The following is a 19373-nucleotide window of genomic DNA, read 5'->3' as shown; positions in this document are numbered from 1 at the left end:
GAGCTGGCTACCTATGCAGACTAAAAAATCTCATTTAAGAGCTTCCATTTGTCCAAGGAAATTTTTGTCATATCGCAGTACGAAACCTTACATAAGCATTTTCATGAAATGTCTATTGCATGTCAATGATGACCACCTGTGTCGTTGCTGCAGCTTATACACAATCGTTGCTGTGCCAAAGCACCTTCCTTGTGAACACTGTTTCCTCTCCTTAGTCACAGAAATCATCTGCACGGTTTCCGGTTTCGCGGTCTTCAGCACCATGTACCCGCCGGACGGCTTGTGTCACTACCTGTTCTACTGGAATGTGGTCGTGAGCGGCGGCGCCATGCGGGGCGTAGAGGTGTCGACTTCATGGGACGTCTTTAAGAAAGAAATGATAAAGCGCAAGAATACTTCCGGAGGCATCAGTTTTGACTCCCGGTAAGTTACTTAGACTTACCATGCCAATTAAATTAAGTATACCCACTTTACCAGTTTTAAACAGTACTAGGGTAATTTCGATATGCGGTCCCGGTCTTGCTGCGGTGCGCAGCTACACCTATTTTGCACCAAGACCCTCGACTGCACGGTCGATCCTCACGACACCTAGCAATACTGTTTCATGTTTATTATTTTATACCGCCATTTCTACCACGCGCGCATAACCAGTCTAAAAGTTCATGGCGCCTTCATTCCACCCCACCTACCCACCTATGATAGGGATCGTGATGTTGGGTTGTGGTTCAAGATAAACCACATGCGACCATATAACCTTTGGGCGAAGTAATGCACAGTAGTGATTTCGGTTTTTCTCCTTTACGGTCTTTCGAATGCGACCTGCGGCGCCCGAAAATGAACCAACGTCATGTCGCTCAACAGGAGCAGGATACCATAGTCATCGTCTACGAAAGTGTGTTTTCCGTTACTCGTGGTCCGGCAAACTTGTCACAATCGCGTTCGGCGGTGAGCGCTTGATGAATAATCCCACCTTCTCACGAAAGCAAGAAACCGGTTTGGACGTGCTCGTTCGCTAAGGTCATTCATGTGCAAGTTGCTTGACAGCCACAATCAAACTGAGACTTAAAGTGAGCAGCATTTAGTTCAGAGGAATTGCTTTTACATGTATTTTACAATAAAGCAAGGGCATTTATCACATAAACTGCAACATTTCAAGCGCGCGGTCACCTGGAATGTCTAGGCGTCCACCGTGACATAGCATCTATGCCCTTCTGCGATAGGTATTAGATTCTAGTCGAACGAGTAGCCGCATTCGGAGAATAAAATGAAGTCATACGTCTACATTGATTTAGGTGTGTTGTGAAACGGATGTTACGAAAATTGTAACGTACTACACCAATGCAGCGTGTCGAAGCACGCGAGTACTTGCCGTTCTAGACTTTCCCGCTTGCGCTCTCACTTCTTGACGCAACTGGTTTGTGCCGTGCGATGCACGGGAGTTTGTTGTGTGGAGGTCTTCTCATCTGCTGTTTCATTTCTGCTTCCGCACAAGACGCGTCTGGTCGCATAATGTACTCGGATGTATTCACACACAACACCCCAAGTTATGTGGTTTCTTAGTTTCCAGCCCAAGTAAATTAAATTCAAAATATTCAGGCCATTGCTACTAATTCTTTAACGAAAAATATTCGATGCACTCATTGAACTGAAATATCTAGCAATTGAAATCACTCCAGCAGCAAATTGCTCGCAAGTTGTAAACAGCTTTCCTAGCACACACCTTTCCTTTCCTAATTCTCTAACGTTGTTGCAATTCCACGAAAAACAGTGCCCTGCATGACAACAGCAGCTCCTCGTAGTAGCCAGAATGTGCAGAAACCTTGATTGCTCAGCTAACTCTGCCCTCTTCGAGATCAGCTATTCACCATCAGTGGCATCGAAAGCGATGCTGCGTGAGCGATAGTGTTCTCCCACTAACCATGCGCAGTTTTAATCCTGTCAGTGCATTGGCTCATTAACTGCATGGCTTTCTCTTGGATCATTCTGGCATGCGGCAAGGTTACGTGATTTGTGATTTAATTCTCATTTCGAGCGATTATTCCCAGCTAACATATCATTCGAAATGAGTCTTTCTTCATATGTCTACATTTTTTTTCTGCAGGCGTGCGAACTTAACAGTGCTGTCTCTTTCCAGACAAGTAGACAACGTAGATAACTGCTGCTAGGCGAGGCATGTGAATCTAATGTCTAACGCAGAACAATACGTATGAAACCAAAGCCATCGGCTTGTCCTCATGATTTGTTAAGTAATGCTCCACTTGAATTAGGTTTATCATAGCCGTATCTTTCTATTTTATGTATTAATAAGCTTTTTGGACACCCCATACTAACTTTGTTAACCAAGACTAGCCCACGCCACCGTTCTTGAGGAGCTACTTATTTCAACTCTTAATTTATTTATAACACCTGGCGCACACAGCCTAAGTCGCTTTACGACCAGAATAGGGGCTGGCATTAGAGGACTAAATAATCTTTACTAAATAAGTCAACGGAAAGACGGGCACGACTGCTATACTAGTATAATTTGGTCCAATTATCGGCGAAGACAATCGAATCTACAGCTAAACATTTATACCATCATTCTAGCCACACAGTACCAAAGTTTTCATCTTACTTAACATATTCATCATCCTAACTCTCTCCAACCGAAGACCCTGTTATTTATAACGCGATGCATTGGCTAGCACAGAAATACGTAAGACAATAACTTTCTGAGATGCATTTGTTCCAAACAACGACGATTATTAAAACCGCTACATACTTTACGCACAACTTTATTCAGCATGACCATTTTATTACTACATTGAAAAAACCGTGCTTATGAAATTTCTATGAGTCTTCAGTCATTGTTCCTAATAACTACCATATATCTATCGAGGTTACATTATGGGGGGAGGACTCTTGGTCTTTCGTGACTGAACAATCTAATTATTCACATTTACCGGCTTTGTCGCCGTAACGTTCCCTGTTCGTTCAGATATTTCAGAAACGTGCTCTTCACATGGCACTTATACATGAGCGTGTTGCGCAATATTCGATGCTTCTTTTCAGACTGCATACATGAAACCAGCCCGCCAAACGACGGTTATTAGAAAAGGATAGCGCACGACCTTTGTGGCCATTTTGTGGCCACCCTTTGTGTCCGTTCAGTCAATCATTTTTCACTGTTTCTTAATTACTTTCATTGATTGATTGACTTTCGACTTGGTCGTTCAAAATTGCTCAAACTGTATCCCTGGCCACCTTCACGTGGCCAAGAATGTCCCCCTCTTCTTTGAGGCCTGCGGGCACAATATCGATAGAGTAAATTGGAACGGTGGCTATATTTGAGACGCGTGTGGGCTTTGTCCCTTCCCTGTTGTCACTACTGCTTCAGCATGGCCGACATAAACAGCCACAATAGAACGTTGCTTCCTTAAGTTGCACTGAATACATAAGTAAACACGCGAAACGATTCCTGCACATTGTATGGCTTTATTGCCTGCCGGAAGCCCACCGATTTACACACATATTAACGATAGCCAACCATTGTATGATCGCAGTTTCCTTCAAACGGCGTTCATTTCCACTCAGGTACGTGACCGCTGCTAGTATCCGCTCAGTAGAGAAGGAGCTGAATGATCTGACCACGAGAAACATCATGCACTACGGTGTTCTCAATATGTTGGCCACTGCAGCGAAAGCGCACGACTTGTGGCAGCGGACCAAAGAGATTCTTAAAGTAAGTGATTGCGATGACACGCACTTCAGTGCTTCTTAAATCGTTTGATGGAGGTGTAGGTCTTGCAAGGTTCTTTGGCACAACGCAAAAGTTGTGGTGCACCTCACCAACGAAGAATCCTGCTCTATGTTGGAAAAGGCAAACTTTGCATTTGGAAAAGAAAAAATTCCTGTTCCATGAATCGAGCTCGGAGAGTGGCAGATAGGCGTGTGGTGGACAATGTAGTAGTATTTCCATCAATGGGCGAGCCTTGTTTCTGGCAATCCAAGCATGAGTGGCATTAATCTAAAATTTTTATCAATTATTTTATCAACTTTCGGCAGGATATGTGCTCATGTAAAATAGTCATTGATTTTTTCCTGCATTGGCGTTGAAAAAAAGGAAGCTGCAAAATTTTCTTATGCATTTCATGTTACTAGCACACGCAATGCAAATAACTTGGGAAACGATTACCACAGGCGAGATAAAATTTGTGTATAGCTTTCATTGCTTAAAAATTCCTATTAACGAAAGCGCAATAGAAACAGTTTCTTTTTATGCAAACACAACTTGATAATTATGTTGGAGTAAATTTACCGTGAATACTAGGCATAACCAAATAGCGTTGATTTTACCTTGAAATATACTGATATTTGGGGAGGTTGCGCAAAGCCAATACAGAGATTTGTCCGAATTTAATTTATTGCTCAATTTGTACATAGACGGTAAATGCTGATATGAGGTGTACTCTTTAGCCAGGAATGCATGCTCATTTGAAACATTAAGCTCACATTATAATAAGTTAGAAACTGAGATGCTCATCGCCGATCTCGAAATTTACGGGAAGAGCCTCATAGACATGAATTACTTTGTATAAAATAGCCTGCTTTATCTCAGAAAACACTGAAAACCAGTCGTCTCAAATGACAGGTTTCACAACATCCGGTAAGAGAATTGGTAAACTTAAACTCTGTGAGGCATGTGTGGAAATCAGCTTTACAGAATGAGCCTACAGTTCTGTATACCAGGTGTTAGGTGCTTGAGCCATACTTTCGATAAATCTGTGGGTCTAACCGATGTCAATGAACGGCATATTTTTCGTAGCCCTCGTGTGTTTTTTTAATATAAGTGTGGTGGCTTATCAGTTACCCCTGATTAACAAAACAAGGGCTATATCTAGCAAACATCAATACCCAAGTTAGTTAAGGGATTCCTGGCCGTCCCCGTAGGGTAATTTGTAGAGCAACGCGTGCGTAATGCGGAGGTTGTGGGCTCGTCTCCCAGTGGAGATGTGCTATCGTTTCATTTCCCTTTTCTTTATTATTCTCTACATTTACGTTTCCAACATAGCGAATTGCTCCGATGCTATCGCAGATGCCCCGGTGCATGATTGTCTGTTAGTTGTTTATGGGCATAATTAACAAAATCGAGACCCTCGTTTTCCCTTCTTATCATATATATATATATATATATATATATATATATATATATATATATATATATATATATATATATATATATATATATATATAATGACACGTGTACTTATCTTTATCGGGCAACTACGTTTCGCCGCTTAACAACTGTAATCCCACAGCGAGGGATGCGCCTGCATGTATCCGACTTTTCTGGAAAGTTATCGACGCTTCTATCCGCGTGTCTGTTGTCGCCGAACCTTGTGTTATCAGATTTCATCGCGTGACACGAATGGTGTAGAACTTTGTGGAAGACAGGCGGGTCCAATCAGTTAATCTGGAACATTCGACGACTGATCTATAAAAGCCGATGCGCTTGACGCGCTGATCAGTTTTCCGACGATCGCCGACCGTGTTCGCCGCTATCGTTGTGCTATAAGTGTAGCCTGTTTTTGTGGGCACAGGTTCGCCCAATAAAAGCTAGTTTTGTATTCCACCGTATTGCTTCTTTCTTCACCGTCACTACCACGTGACATCTGGTGGAGGTGCTTTTCTTCCATGTACAGGACGCCCCCGACAAGCCGTGATCCCAGCCCAGACCGCAAACAGAACACCAACGTAGTCCCGGACCACCGAGCAAGCCGCCGTCTTCAACAGCTGCCCCCGGAGCACGGACTTTTACCTGAGAAGACCAAGAAGATTGTGGCCAAGGCAACCGCAATGGCAGCCCCAGCGTCCCCCATCGTGCTGCAGCAGCCGAGGGAACCACCGACGTTCCGCGGTTCCACATTTGAGGACCCAGAAACCTGGCTGGAAACGTATGAGAGGGTCGCTACGTTTAACAACTGGGCAAGCGACGACAAGCTACGCCATGTCTATTTCGCACTGGAGGACGGCGCCAAGACGTGGTTCGAGAATCGAGAAGCCACCTTGACGACGTGGGACCTCTTCCGAAGCGGCTTCCTGCAAACATTTCAAAGCGTCCTGCGAAAAGAGCGAGCCCAAGCTCTACTGGAGACAAGAGCGCAGCTTCCGAATGAGACCATCACGATTTTCACTGAGGAAATGAGCCGTCTGTTCCGCCACGCCGACCCAGAAATGTCCGAGGAGAAGAAAGTACGTCTACTGATGCGTGGTGTCAAGGAGGAACTTTTCGCCGGCATGGTAAGAAGCCCACCGAAGACCGTCGACGAGTTTCTTCGTGAGGCGACGAGCATCGAGAAGACACTGGAATTGCGGAACCGGCAATTTGACCGACGCACCAAGCCAACAAGCTACTCCGGAATTCAATCACTCGCCACGGACGATTTATGCGAGACCATCAGGGCCATCGTGCGCGAAGAACTGCGCAAGGTCTTGCCATCGTCGCAGCCTCAAGTGGCGTCGATCGCCGACATCGTGAAAGAAGAGGTGCACTGATCGCTAAGAGTTCCTGAGGTGCAACCACAATTACCGCAGCCCCAGCCAGAAGCGATGACTTACGCCGCCGTCGCAAGCCGTCAAGCGCCCCCTCCGCGACAACGCCAGGGCCCTGTAACGCCGCAATTCCGTCGTCCACCGCCGCCGCCGCCAGCACGCCCACCCGTCGCCCAGCGCACCTACGCGAGGAAGACGGACATTTGGCGCGCCCCCGACCACCGCCCGCTCTGCTACCACTGCGGCGAAGCCGGCCACGTGTACCGCCGATGCCCATACCGCGACCTGGGATTGCGAGGCTTCACCGTGAACGCACAGCGCCCGAGGGAAGGTGAACGCCCCCGTGACATCGCCGACTACCTCGCCGCTACTCAGTGGAGCCCTCGACGACCGTCCCGTTCGCCGTCACCAGGCCGCTACCTGTCGCCGCAGCACCGACCATACACCGGCTCAGCCCGGGGCCGCTCTGCGAGCCCATATCCGGAAAACTAAAAGCAGCAACCGATGGAGGTGCGGTTGCTGTTCGTCGAACTGACGAAGATCCTCCGCCGCCGACGAAGACAACGAAGAAACCATCTCGACGACCTAATGACGACACCCCGCCGTCCCGACGAAGTCAGGAAGCCAAGACTACACCGACGAAAGACGACTTGAAGAAGCGACGTTCCAGCTTCAATTCAACACGACGCAGCCGTGATCCGACGCCACGACCTAACTGCAACGCCAGACAAAGAACCACCGACCTTGACGTGCTTCTCGACGGCCACGCAGTCACTGCCCTAGTCGACACAGGGACTGATTATTCCGTAATGAGTGGACACATCGCTGCCCAGTTAAAGAAGGTTAAGACTGCATGGGAGGGCCCCCAAATTCGGACCGCTGGAGGGCACCTCATTACGCCGACTGGAATCTGCACGGCAAGAATTACCATTCATCACCGGAGTTACCCTGCCACTTTCGTTATCCTGCAACAGTGTTCACGAGACGTCATTCTCGGCATGGACTTCCTGAACCGACACGGCGCAATCATCGACCTGAAGTCGCAGTCAATAACGCTGTCGGAAGATCAAGCGATACCATCGGAGAGCCCTTGTAGTCACCACGCCTTGAGTGTGCTCGAAGATCAAGTGAGCATCCCGCCTCGCTCAAGCACCGTTATTTCGGTCGGCACCGAAACACCCGCTGACGTAGAAGGCGTCATCGAAGGCGACCAAAGTCTACTACTCGACCGTGAAATTTGCGTCGCAAGAGGGATCGCTCGACTGCACGGAGGAAACACGAGAGTGTTGCTGACAAACTTCAGCCAGGAGTTCAAGCACATCAACAAGGGCACGACGATCGCATTCATCGAGGAAATACAGGAAACCAGCGATGCCTTTGTCCTCTCGGATTCTGTTGCATCTACCCCGACGACCGTAGTTCCCGAGCCAGACTTCAACATAAATCCAAGTCTCCCCATGATTAAGCAGCAACAGCTCAGAAGTCTGCTTCGACGATACAAAGACTGCTTTTCGACGTCATCAAGGATTCGACAAACACCAGTCGCAAAGCATCGCATAATCACCGAAGAGAGTGCTCGACCACTACGCCAGAGCCCTTACCGAGTTTCGACGCGAGAACGCAAAGCTATAAGACAACAAGTCGACGAAATGCTGCGCGACGACATCATCCAGCCGTCGAAAAGCCCGTGGGCGTCTCCAGTTGTTTTAGTGAAGAAAAAGGACGGAACCCTACGTTTCTGCGTCGATTATCGTCGACTGAACAAAATCACGAAGAAAGACGTATACCCCCTCCCACGGATAGACGACGCATTAGATCGGCTCTGCAATGCTAAATACTTCTCATCGATGGACCTCAAGTCTGGCTACTGGCAAATAGAAGTCGACGAAAGGGATCGCGAAAAGACCGCCTTCATCACGCCAGACGGCCTCTATGAATTCAAGGTTATGCCATTTGGACTGTGCTCGGCGCCTGCAACGTTCCAGCGCGTGATGGACACGGTTTTAGCAGGATTGAAGTGGCAGACCTGTCTTGTTTACTTGGATGACGTCGTCGTCTTCGCCGGAAATTTCCACGATCACCTTAAGCGGCTTGCGACAGTATTAGAGGCCATCAAGTCATCAGGGCTCACCCTGAAGCCGGAAAAGTGTCGCTTTGCTTACGATGAGCTTCTATTCCTAGGCCATGTCATCATCAAATCTGGAGTGCGCCCCGACCCGCAGAAGACAGCTGCCATCGCAAAGTTCCCGCAGCCAATCGACAAGAAGGCAGTGCGCAGATTCCTTGGCATGTGTGCCTACTATAGGCGCTTTGTCAAGGACTTTTCGCGCATCGCGGAGCCGCTAATACATCTAACGAAATCTGATGTCGAGTTCAATTGGGAAACGCCGCAGGCCGACGCATTTCAAGAACTCAAACGACGCATGCAGTCGCCGCCGGTACTTGCACACTTCGACGAGGACGCCGATACAGAAATTCACACTGACGCCAGTAGCCTAGGCCTCGGTGCCGTCCTAGTCCAGAGGAAAGAAGGACTTGAACGGGTGATATCGTATGCTAGCCGGTCGCTGTCAAAAGCGGAAAGCAATTATTCTACGACTGAAAAGGAATGCCTCGCCATCATTTGGGCTACAGCTAAATTCCGCCCTTACCTCTATGGCAGGCCATTCAAAGTCGTCAGCGACCACCACGCGTTGTGTTGGCTAGCTAACTTAAAGGACCCTTCAGGACGGCTGGCGCGGTGGAGCCTCAGACTACAAGAATATGACGTAACGGTAATATACAAGTCCGGAAGAAAACACTCCGACGCCGACTGCTTATCACGCGCCCCAATCGATCCCCCGCCGCAAGACGACGTGGACGACGACGCCTGCCTTGGGATAATAAGCGCGGAAGACTTCACTAAACAGCAACGAGCAGACCCAGAGCTAAAAGGCCTCGTCGAGTATTTGAAAGGGAACACCGACGTTGTCCCTAGGGCATTTAAGCGCGTGTTGTCTTTGTTCACGCTACGAAACAACCTGCTCGTGAAGAAGAACTTCTCACCAGTCCACGCCAGCTACCTTCTTGTGGTGCCGTCAGTGCTCCGTCCAGAAATACTGCATGCCCTACACGACGATCCAACCGCTGGGCACCTCGGATTCTCCCGGACGCTGTCGAGGATACAGGAAAAGTATTACTGGCCGCGTCTGACCGCCGACGTCGCCCGTTACGTCAAGACATGCAGAGACTGTCAACGACGCAAGACACCACCGACAAGGCCAGCAGGATTACTACAGCCGATCGAACCTCCTCGTCGACCATTCCAGCAGATTGGGATGGATTTGTTGGGGCCGTTTCCAATGTCAACATCCAGGAATAAGTGGATCATCGTGGCGACGGACTATCTCACCCGCTTTGCTGAAACCAAAGCTCTACCAAAAGGCAGCGCAGCCGAAGTGGCGAAATTTTTCGTCGAGAACATCCTGCTGCGATATGGTGCGCCAGAAGTCCTCATCACCGACAGAGGAACGGCTTTTACAGCAGAGCTCACCCAAGCCATTCTGCAGTACAGCCAGACGAGCCACAGGAGGACAACTGCCTACCCTCCGCAGACGAATGGTCTCACGGAGCGCCTCAACAAGACCCTCGCCGACATGCTAGCAATGTACCTCGACGTGGAGCACAAGACGTGGGACGCGGTCCTGCCGTATGTCACCTTCGCCTACAACACGGCGGTGCAAGAAACAACACAGATCACGCCATTCAAATTGGTTTACGGCAGGCACCCGACGACGACGCTCGACGCCATGCTGCCGCACGTCACTGACGAGGAGAATCTTGACGTCGCTACCTATCTCCAGCGCGCCGAAGAAGCCCGACAGCTCGCCCGCCTACGGATCAAGACCCAGCAGCGTACCGACAGCCGACACTACAACCTCCGACGACGCTTCGTCGAGTACCAGCCCGGCGACCGTGTTTGGGTATGGACCCCGATACGCCGGCGAGGACTCAGTGAGAAGCTGCTGCGACGCTATTTCGGACCCTACAAGGTCATCCGACGTATTGGCGCACTAGACTATGAGGTCATGCCAGACGGCATTTCGCACTCACAGCGGCGCCGCGCACGATCTGAAGTGGTCCACGTGGTGCGCCTTAAACCATTTTACGGACGCTGATGAACTTCCTTTAGTTTGTTTTCTTTGCTACGAGTGCTTTTCTTTGTTACTTTCGTTTGTTTACAGCATCGGGTCGATGCTCTTTAAGAGGGGGGTAATGACACGTGTACTTATCTTTATCGGGCAACTACGTTTCGCCGCTTAACAACTGTAATCCCACAGCGAGGGACGCGCCTGCATGTATCCGACGTTTCTGGAAAGTTATCGACGCTTCTATCCGCGTGTCTGTTGTCGCCGAACCTTGTGTTATCAGATTTCATCGCGTGACACGAATGGTGTAGAACTTTGTGGAAGACACGCGGGTCCCATCAGTTAATCTGGAACATTCGACGACTGATCTATAAAAGCCGACGCGCTTGACCCGCTGATCAGTTTTCCGACGATCGCCGACCGTGTTCGCCGCTATCGTTGTGCTGTAAGTGTAGCCTGTTTTTGTGGGCACAGGTTCGCCCAATAAAAGCTAGTTTTGTATTCCACCGTATTGCTTCTTTCTTCACCGTCACTACCACGTGACAATATATATATATATATATATATATATATATATATATATATATATATATATATATATATATATATATATATATATATATATTCCGCACAAGAAAGAAAACCAGAATATCTTTCTTCGCTGTGTTTTATTAGATGGCACTTAATTTCCACGTCATCTAGCACATTAGAGTCGCACCCAAAGATAAGGTTAAACAATTCTTCGAGTCTCATGGCTTGCGGAGCGTAGACGTTGTCGAAGGCAACTTGTCATCAGGTTGCCACATCACCATTACAGTCCTTGGTTATCCTTGCCTAAATACTCAATGGACCTTTTTTTCTTCACCGGCAAATAATTGTGTTGCCGAATGTTCCTCCTGAGTTCGTTGTAATATACAGAATCTATAAAATGTATACGTGCAAAACATAAATGACGATCCGTCAATATATTTATTTAGTTTCCAATTGCCCTTTTGTTTGCTTGTTTGTTTAACAGCGACGCTCGTAATCTAGTCCAACTTTATTGAGAAGTTTTTTTTATGACAGCACGACAGATGTGAAACAATGCCGGTGGAAGAACAAAAGGTTACTAACACAGTAGTCTAACGACATTCGGTAATCTGTTTGGAATATGGAAGAACAGCCATGCTAGAAGTTAAAAATAATCCTACATACCAAATACATACAGGGGTTTTTAGTTGAACACAATTTACAGTCACTGTTTACGTTCGTGTAGGTGCTCTTATGCAAGCATACATATATTTCCTACTCAAACACAGAAAACATAAGCTAAAGTACATAGGCATAGCTAAAGAAATAAAGTATGCAGCTCTAGTAGCGACCATGCCGACAACAGCGACAACAAAGAAGGTAATTGCAAACTGTCAGAGGGGCAAAGAGCAGTAATATAATTACATGAACAATGCAAGCAGGGCATGGGCTGGAAATCACAGCAAAATTAACCACATAGAAACATTATAGCTCATTATTGGTGCGAAACCATTCGTGTCAGATTACGGGCAATGTCCAAGGCATGTGTTTTCTTGGATAACGTACTTTCATTTTCTTAAAGTTTGTTTACGTTATGGCTTTGTCATTGTAGGAAATACATGTAATCAGGCACATGGTGGCCCAGCGTGTGAAGGCAATGGTTTCGCTCGCATATAACCTTCTCGTATCCCTTGTAAAAATCGCTTGACAAAGAGATGGGTCCGTAATTTGAAAAATCGTTTCTATTGAGTGATTTACATATAATTCCTACTGCAGCACAATGCCTAGTCTCTGGAAACATACCAATGAGTAATCAATAATTGAAAAAGTGACAAAAAGCTCGGGTCAGTAAATCTAGAAAAAAATTAATGGCTTTCACTTCAAGATTGATGTCCCGGACTGTACTGTTTTCTTTTTTTCAATAAATAAATAAATAAATAAATAAATAATGGGGTTTTACGTGTTAGAACCGCGATCTAATTATGATGCGTGCCGTAGTGGGGGACTTCGTAAATTCTGGGCCACCTACAGATATTTAAGGCACACCTGAATGTAAGCATATGGGGGATTTCGCATTTCGCCACGTAAAAACGTGGCGGTGCTGACCGGGATTCGATCCACCATAGCCTCTAGGTAACAATGGCGGGAATACGGTTTTTAACTCTCTTTCTAATGAGAAAAACTAGAGTAAATTTCATGAGAAGTTATCGGTTCAACAATATACAGCTCAAAAGTTAGGTGCACCAAACTTTTTTTCTAGTTTCACCACTGTCGAAGATAGCAACTCTTGAGGTAAGAGTAGTGAAGTATTTGTTAAACTGGTCTGCATGGTCCTTGTCTTCTGGTGTTTTTTTAATTTACGGTTAGTTGAAGTATTTCACTGTTCCGAGTACCAGAGTTTATTCATTTGTTATGTTCGCGCCACAAAACATCTGTCTCACTATTGAGCAAGATCTCAAAGTGTGATTTTTTTTAAATTTTATGCAGAGGCCGTTAGAAAATTTTGATGCCGTTTGAAAGCAGAGAGATCATCCAAGTTTTTTGTTTTCATGAAATTTGTGTATAAGTATTCCTATATATTAATCATTTTGAAGCATTCATCAGTTATCGAGGACTCACGTAACTTTTTTATTTCTTTGCAGTCTTTAACCTAAAACAGGTGTAATAATATGACCTAAAAATGGACAGAAAATTTTCATGCGCTAGTTGAGTACTAGTGCCCTCAAATACGTGGCTCCAGCTTAGTTTGCGTGTTTGGCTGTGAAATGCTTCAGGGTCCCTGGAATTTATTTCTCTGACAGCATAGGACTTGGTCCGGCGTACCTTTTGTTTAAGAAATACATTATTTTTGCATATCCCGTAAATAGGAAAGTGATCACCTAAGCCTATGATTATTTTGACCGAATGAACACATTCACTCACGATATTTGCCTCTCGTTGGGCGGCATTTTTCGTTTCACCGTCCGTTAGCAAAAATGTGGGCTGATCCCGAGGGCAGTGCAGGCTCAGGAGCAGTGTCTCGTGCCGCCGTAAGGAAAGAGGCACGAAGCACTCCTGAAAGTGAAGCGAACAATGCGCACATTCTTTTGAACAACGAGTACTGCATACAGCAGGGAATAGGTTGCACAAAAGAACAAGCGCAAAAGAAGCATCCGAACCCCATAATTGATGATAAGTCGCTCCTGATCAAGTGCTCCCCCCATAAGTTTCCCAGTCGAGATTACTGTTCCAGAACCTGCATCGGCGAGGGCAGCTTCCGGCGTGGAAAGCGACGTCACTAGCCTTATCTATGGAAAATAAGCAATCTTGCAATTGAATAGAATGTTATTGCAACGCCGCTATGCACAAAGACATGCGGTCGAAATTAAAATGACTACCATTACTATAAAGTTCCGCTAGAACCATTACCCTAGGGCAATAAAGCATTGCGTACTCCCTCAGCTGTACTCGCGGTTTTCAACAGCCTTGCTAGCCATCCGCTTTCGCAGGGCCGGGATTGCGAGACCATTTCGTTGTTGGTGACGCAAAATGCAGATCTGGAACAAAACTTTATGTCGAGAGTGGTTTCACACTGGCCGCTAAACACGTGCCAAATAGAAAAGCAGCGACCGTGATTCTCTTAGTTTCTCGACTGTCACTTTCTTTTCTTTCTTGGCACTTTCTCTGACATAAGAACTAAACGTGTCAATTTTTTGCTCCACGATGCACCACCGCAGGAACTGAAGACTATACAAGGAAACGACACCAATAAAAGGATTATACTGGCGATGGGCCTATACGATTATGGTTCGCAGGGAGAATATTACGGCGACTTCACGATTCTATTCAGAGAAGCAATCGAGTGAGTACCCAACACAGGGACTCCCCTACGGAGGTGCTGGAGCTTTTCATCTTCACAGAGCTACCTCAAGAGATTAGTCGAGCGAGTTGCTGGACCGAAGATAATGCAACCAGCACAAGAATATCCGTTTCCAGTATTGGCCACAACAACCGTCAACAACGTTTCAAGTTCGCTAATATTTGTTTCTTTCAGCATATCATTAAAAAAAATGTAATACCTAGTGATGACCATTTCTGCCAAGCTATATTTTGGTTTATTCAGGGATATCTGTTAAAAATATTTAGTGTTCCCTGTACTATATACAATATGAAGGCTATCTAAAACATGTAATGTTGATAATCTTTTAAATCGATGTCTTATCCTCTATTCAGTACGGTTCTCAGAGTGCTCTGTTGCTTAGTGTTGTGTAGTGGTTGCAGTCAAAACTAACGGATAAATGATAAACTAGACTGTTCATGCCATAGGCTTTTTCATAAGAACAAGAACAATATTCACAATGCCCGAGGTACTTGGACAGCTGGCGCCTACTCTGCACAATAACATGACGGCTTGTCACGCTTTCATGTAGTGTACTCTATAGTTTGAAGAATAACGCCGCGGATGTCTGCACTGGGACATAGATGTCCGTAATCATATGCGCATAACTACTAAACCTAATACTGCGGTGTCACATACATTCACCCCAAAGACAACTATTGCTGACGCGTTATTGTTTACTGCGTGAATGATTTACGTTTCTTCTCTTGCTGTCTTTGATAAATATTATACATTTCTGTTGTAATTCTCTAGTTGACCCTTTTATTGCGACGCATATAAATATACGCAAAAATATAATGATTTTCTAATGTGCAAAACGCCCCGACAATAAGCATTATCAACAAAAGGAAGAAAATATTTTGTGGGGACTTTTTCAGCAATAAGGGGACACACCAAACAAGAAAGTGGAAGTGGGCTTCGCCCGAATTTAGTTATGGCTTCCCTTGGAATGCATAAGGAGAGCTCTCGTGATGTGCGAGCCATACGTATACATTTGATTTTCCCCAAATTCCGTGTAGGGACACGACAGCTGCCCGAAATCTTGCATCAGTCTATCTACTGTGTGCATCAGTCTATCTACTGTGGCCGAGCTTTCGAAAGAGTGCGATTCACATGGCCGCCAGACATCTTTCTCCTCTTGCGTTCCTGCTCTAAGCAAATAATGGTGTTGGCTACCTGTCATCCAGTCTTGGCCCAATGTATAGCTAGAAACTTCGTACTTCGCAAAAAAAAAGTTTCTTCCGAAATGTTGCCTGAAGGAAATATTCGTCAATAAAGGGATGACCAGATTTTGTTGCTTTGCCACTGCGGGCGTCAACTTCGCTGCAGAAAGATTAACGTGTCAAGCGCGTGCCATACTTTTTCTGTAGTCGATCATGTCACGTTCCCCTCAGAACTGCTACCACTTTAGTGTCAAGTGGTCTGTACCACGTTATGATTTTCGCTCCTAGTTTGAACACGCTCTGGATGGACGCATCAGAATCAACGGACACTTAACTGCTAGCGAGCAAGTTGATGTCCCGTACGGTCATTTTACTGCCAGTGGCGATAGTTGTGCGTAGCCAACATTCCTTGCCATAAGCGTGTGCATATTCTGCTCCAGCTTTATTTACTCCGGCGGCTTCAAGCTGAAGTTTGTGTTATTGTATGGAGATATGCTTCCTATATTCACAGAGTATCGAATATTTGCGCAAGACTTCAGACGCGTTTCTCTGTTTCTGTCTGAAGGAATACAGTTAATCTAGGTTATTAATATAGGCATCCGACGTACACGCAAGACGGACGCTGCAGTTACTGTGAGAAACTAACCTTAACCGCTGAGAGGATTAAAGAAGCTGTTCAATGAATAGGAAACATTATTCTATAGGCAAAATACGTGTGTGCCGGAGCGTATGGCCGGCCCATTTGTGTGGTACCATTATACATTGGGCGTATAAAGCATTTGAGTCACTATTGAGCATATGAGTATAAAGCATCTGAGTCGCAAGTAATTCGGCTAAGATGGAGAATAACGCACACTTGAAAAATTTACACCCTTTGCGGCCTTATCTCGCACCACAATAATAATCCTCATCTGCCTGGCTTGCGTTTCCTTTCTGTAAAAACTCTGCGCTTGCTACTTTCCTTTCGAGCATGCTATGCCGCGCTGAAAACGCGCATGCCGTTCGTCACTTGGAAGTATTGGGCTCGCAGAGTTAAGGAAAGGAAACCCGGGCAAGATAGAAAGCGATTAGTGTTGCGAGACAAGATAAGCCCAATAGGCTGCAAACTTTTTTTATGATTGCGGGACACTGCTCAACGTCTGGCGGGGCAACTCTTGTTTATCTCAATGCCCGCACAGAAGCGGTGTGTGAAATACTAAGCGATATTAGACCGAGAATACAATATTGGAACTCTTGCGGCTTTTACACGCAGGGAAATACGCACATGTGGTAGGTGTAGGAATCGCCAACCATAACAACAATATATAGAGGCTTTAGAAGAAATGCATGGGTGTTTTTGCACACAGCGCTACAACGTCCGTTAACGACAGAGCACTTTAACCAAACCACGGCTTCACATCACTACACGTTCTTTTTTTTTTTGACGTCGTTTAAATGTGCGGGGGATTTGTGTCCTGGATTTTTATTCAGTCATGGGTATTTATTCAATTATCACATCTTTTATTCAGTCGTCGAGGAGTGAACTATTTCAGAAGGCACATGGATTTGAAAATAATTTTGAAGCGATAACTAGTTTTGAGATAAGCGCTGCCAAACTTATGGTAAAATTTCACTCTTGTTGTACTTACGCTTTTGCCAAAACGCCTCTTTTGGTATACCAAACCTGAAAAATTACTCACCAAGCTGGCATCCTGCCCCAAATTTGGGAGGCACATCATGAAACATATTTAACATTAAGACTATTTTGAAGTGGACCTAAATTTCTAAGTCAATCGCTGCAATATGTGAAGTGCGACGTGTGCTGCAATGTAACTAGCTTAAAGGTAATTATAAAACTTGGTAAATTTTTAATAGAAATATGATTGTTTGTGCAAAGAATGTCCACTTGTGAGACTAACATAGGTCAAGAAATAAAATTGTGCTACAAGCACTAAGTGAAAAAAGAATGTCAAATATAAGAAAACGGAATCATAATTGGCTTTATAAAACACGGCCTCGGTAAATTAAATGCGAAACACTGCCCCAGTGGGCTTGTGCACTAACTTCGCCCAGCGGACCATTGCAAGGGGGGTAGCAGGAGGCTCCAACGGTGAATGAAAAAACAGAGAGTGACCAGATATGCGCCTAAAACTCGTATGATTGTGAAGGCGGTGAGGCATACCCGCCTAACGCGTCTCAAGGCTGGGAGACGCATCGTTTCCTTTTATTGGCAACAGTAGGACGTTCCTACATGCCTACTATGATATTAGCTCTTAGAATAAAGCCTAATATCAATTTAAGGGCTACAGAATCATTTCGATAGTGTTCCATCGAGTCATACTATACAAATAATAGTCCCTTCCGCAGAGATGGATCTTTAGGTTTCTAAATATTGTGTTCGTTTTGCTGAATGACCAGCTGTCTTGAAAGCGAAATAATGTCCAAGATCTCCAGGATGTCTGAATATTAGAAAAGATCCATACTTTCATGAACGTCAAAGTTGTGTTGCAGGCCTCGCAAGAGCGCATTCGAGCGTCTTGATATCTTTTCGCAGGAAACTGCAACGCGACGACGTTTGTGCAATAGAACGAAAAAAACCATATCATTGTGCCCATATTTCACCCGTGATTTGAAACTCGATAGGTTGGTACATAAATTAAAGCGATAGTTCATTTGCAGCCTAATTCATTTCTACCGGATGATCCTAATGTTATTCAATTACCATCGAATTGGGGACAATGGGTACGGTGCGCGGAAGACGAGGACATCATCATCATCATCAGCAGCAGCAGCAGCAGTAGCAGCAACAGCATCAGCCTGGCTACGCCCACTGCAGAGCAAAGGCCTCTCCCATACTTCTCCAACTACACCGGTCATGTGCTGATTGTGGCCATGTTGGCCCTGAAATCGTCTTACTCTCATCCGCCCACCTCACGTTCTGCCGCCACCCTTCTACGCTTCCCTTCTCTTGACATCCACTGCGTAACCCTTAATTACCATAGATTATCTTGCCTCCTCATTGCATGTCCTGCCCATGCCCCATTTCTTTTTCGTGATTTCAACTGAGATGTCATTAACTCATGTTTGTTCCCTCACCCAGTCTGCTCTTTTCTTATTCCTTAACGTTGCATCCATCATTCTTCTTTCCATAGCGCGTTTCGTCGCCCTCAATTTAAGTAGAACCCTTTTCGTAAGCCTCCAGGTTTCTGCTACTGGTAAGACACAGCTGTTATACGCTTTTCTCTTGAGTGATAATGGCAACCTGCTGTTCATGATCTGAGAATGCTTGTCAAACGTACCCCAGCCCATTCTTATTCGTCCGATTATTTTCGTCTCTTGATCCGTATCCGCGGTCACTACCTGCCCTAAGTAGATGTATTCGCTTACCACTTCCAGTGTCTCGCTACCTATCGTAAACTGCTGTTCTCTTCCGAGACTGTTAAGCATTACTTTAGTTTTCTGCAGATTAATTTTTAGACCCACCCTTCTGCTTTGCCTTTCCAGGTCAGTGAACATGCATTGCAATTGGTCTCATGAGTTACAAAGCAAGGCAATATCGTTAGCGAATCGCAAGTTACTAAGGTATTCTCTATTAACTCTTATCCCTAATTCTTCCCAATCCAGGTCTCTGAATATCGCTTGTAGACACTCTGCCAATAGATTTGAAGAGATCGTATCTCCCTGCCT

The 19373-nt window shown here is 45.7% G+C and overlaps 1 protein-coding gene across 1 annotated transcript in view; it reads left to right on the top strand.

Moving 5' to 3' along the window:
• Positions 1 to 221: 221 nt before the first annotated feature.
• Positions 222 to 19373, top strand: part of LOC142559631 (uncharacterized) — a 40506-nt gene continuing 21354 nt past the window's right edge. Inside the window, exons 1-3 of the mRNA XM_075671204.1 lie at positions 222 to 423; positions 3574 to 3721; positions 14384 to 14508. Of these exons, the coding sequence (XP_075527319.1) occupies positions 263 to 423; positions 3574 to 3721; positions 14384 to 14508 (434 nt within the window). The 5' untranslated portion in view covers positions 222 to 262. The remainder of the gene's footprint in view (positions 424 to 3573; positions 3722 to 14383; positions 14509 to 19373) is intronic.

Source organism: Dermacentor variabilis, chromosome 10 (assembly GCF_050947875.1).
Source record: "Dermacentor variabilis isolate Ectoservices chromosome 10, ASM5094787v1, whole genome shotgun sequence".
NCBI lineage: Eukaryota > Metazoa > Arthropoda > Arachnida > Ixodida > Ixodidae > Dermacentor > Dermacentor variabilis.
Note: the sequence above shows the minus strand (reverse complement) of the source record. Positions and strands in the feature narration are given on the sequence as shown.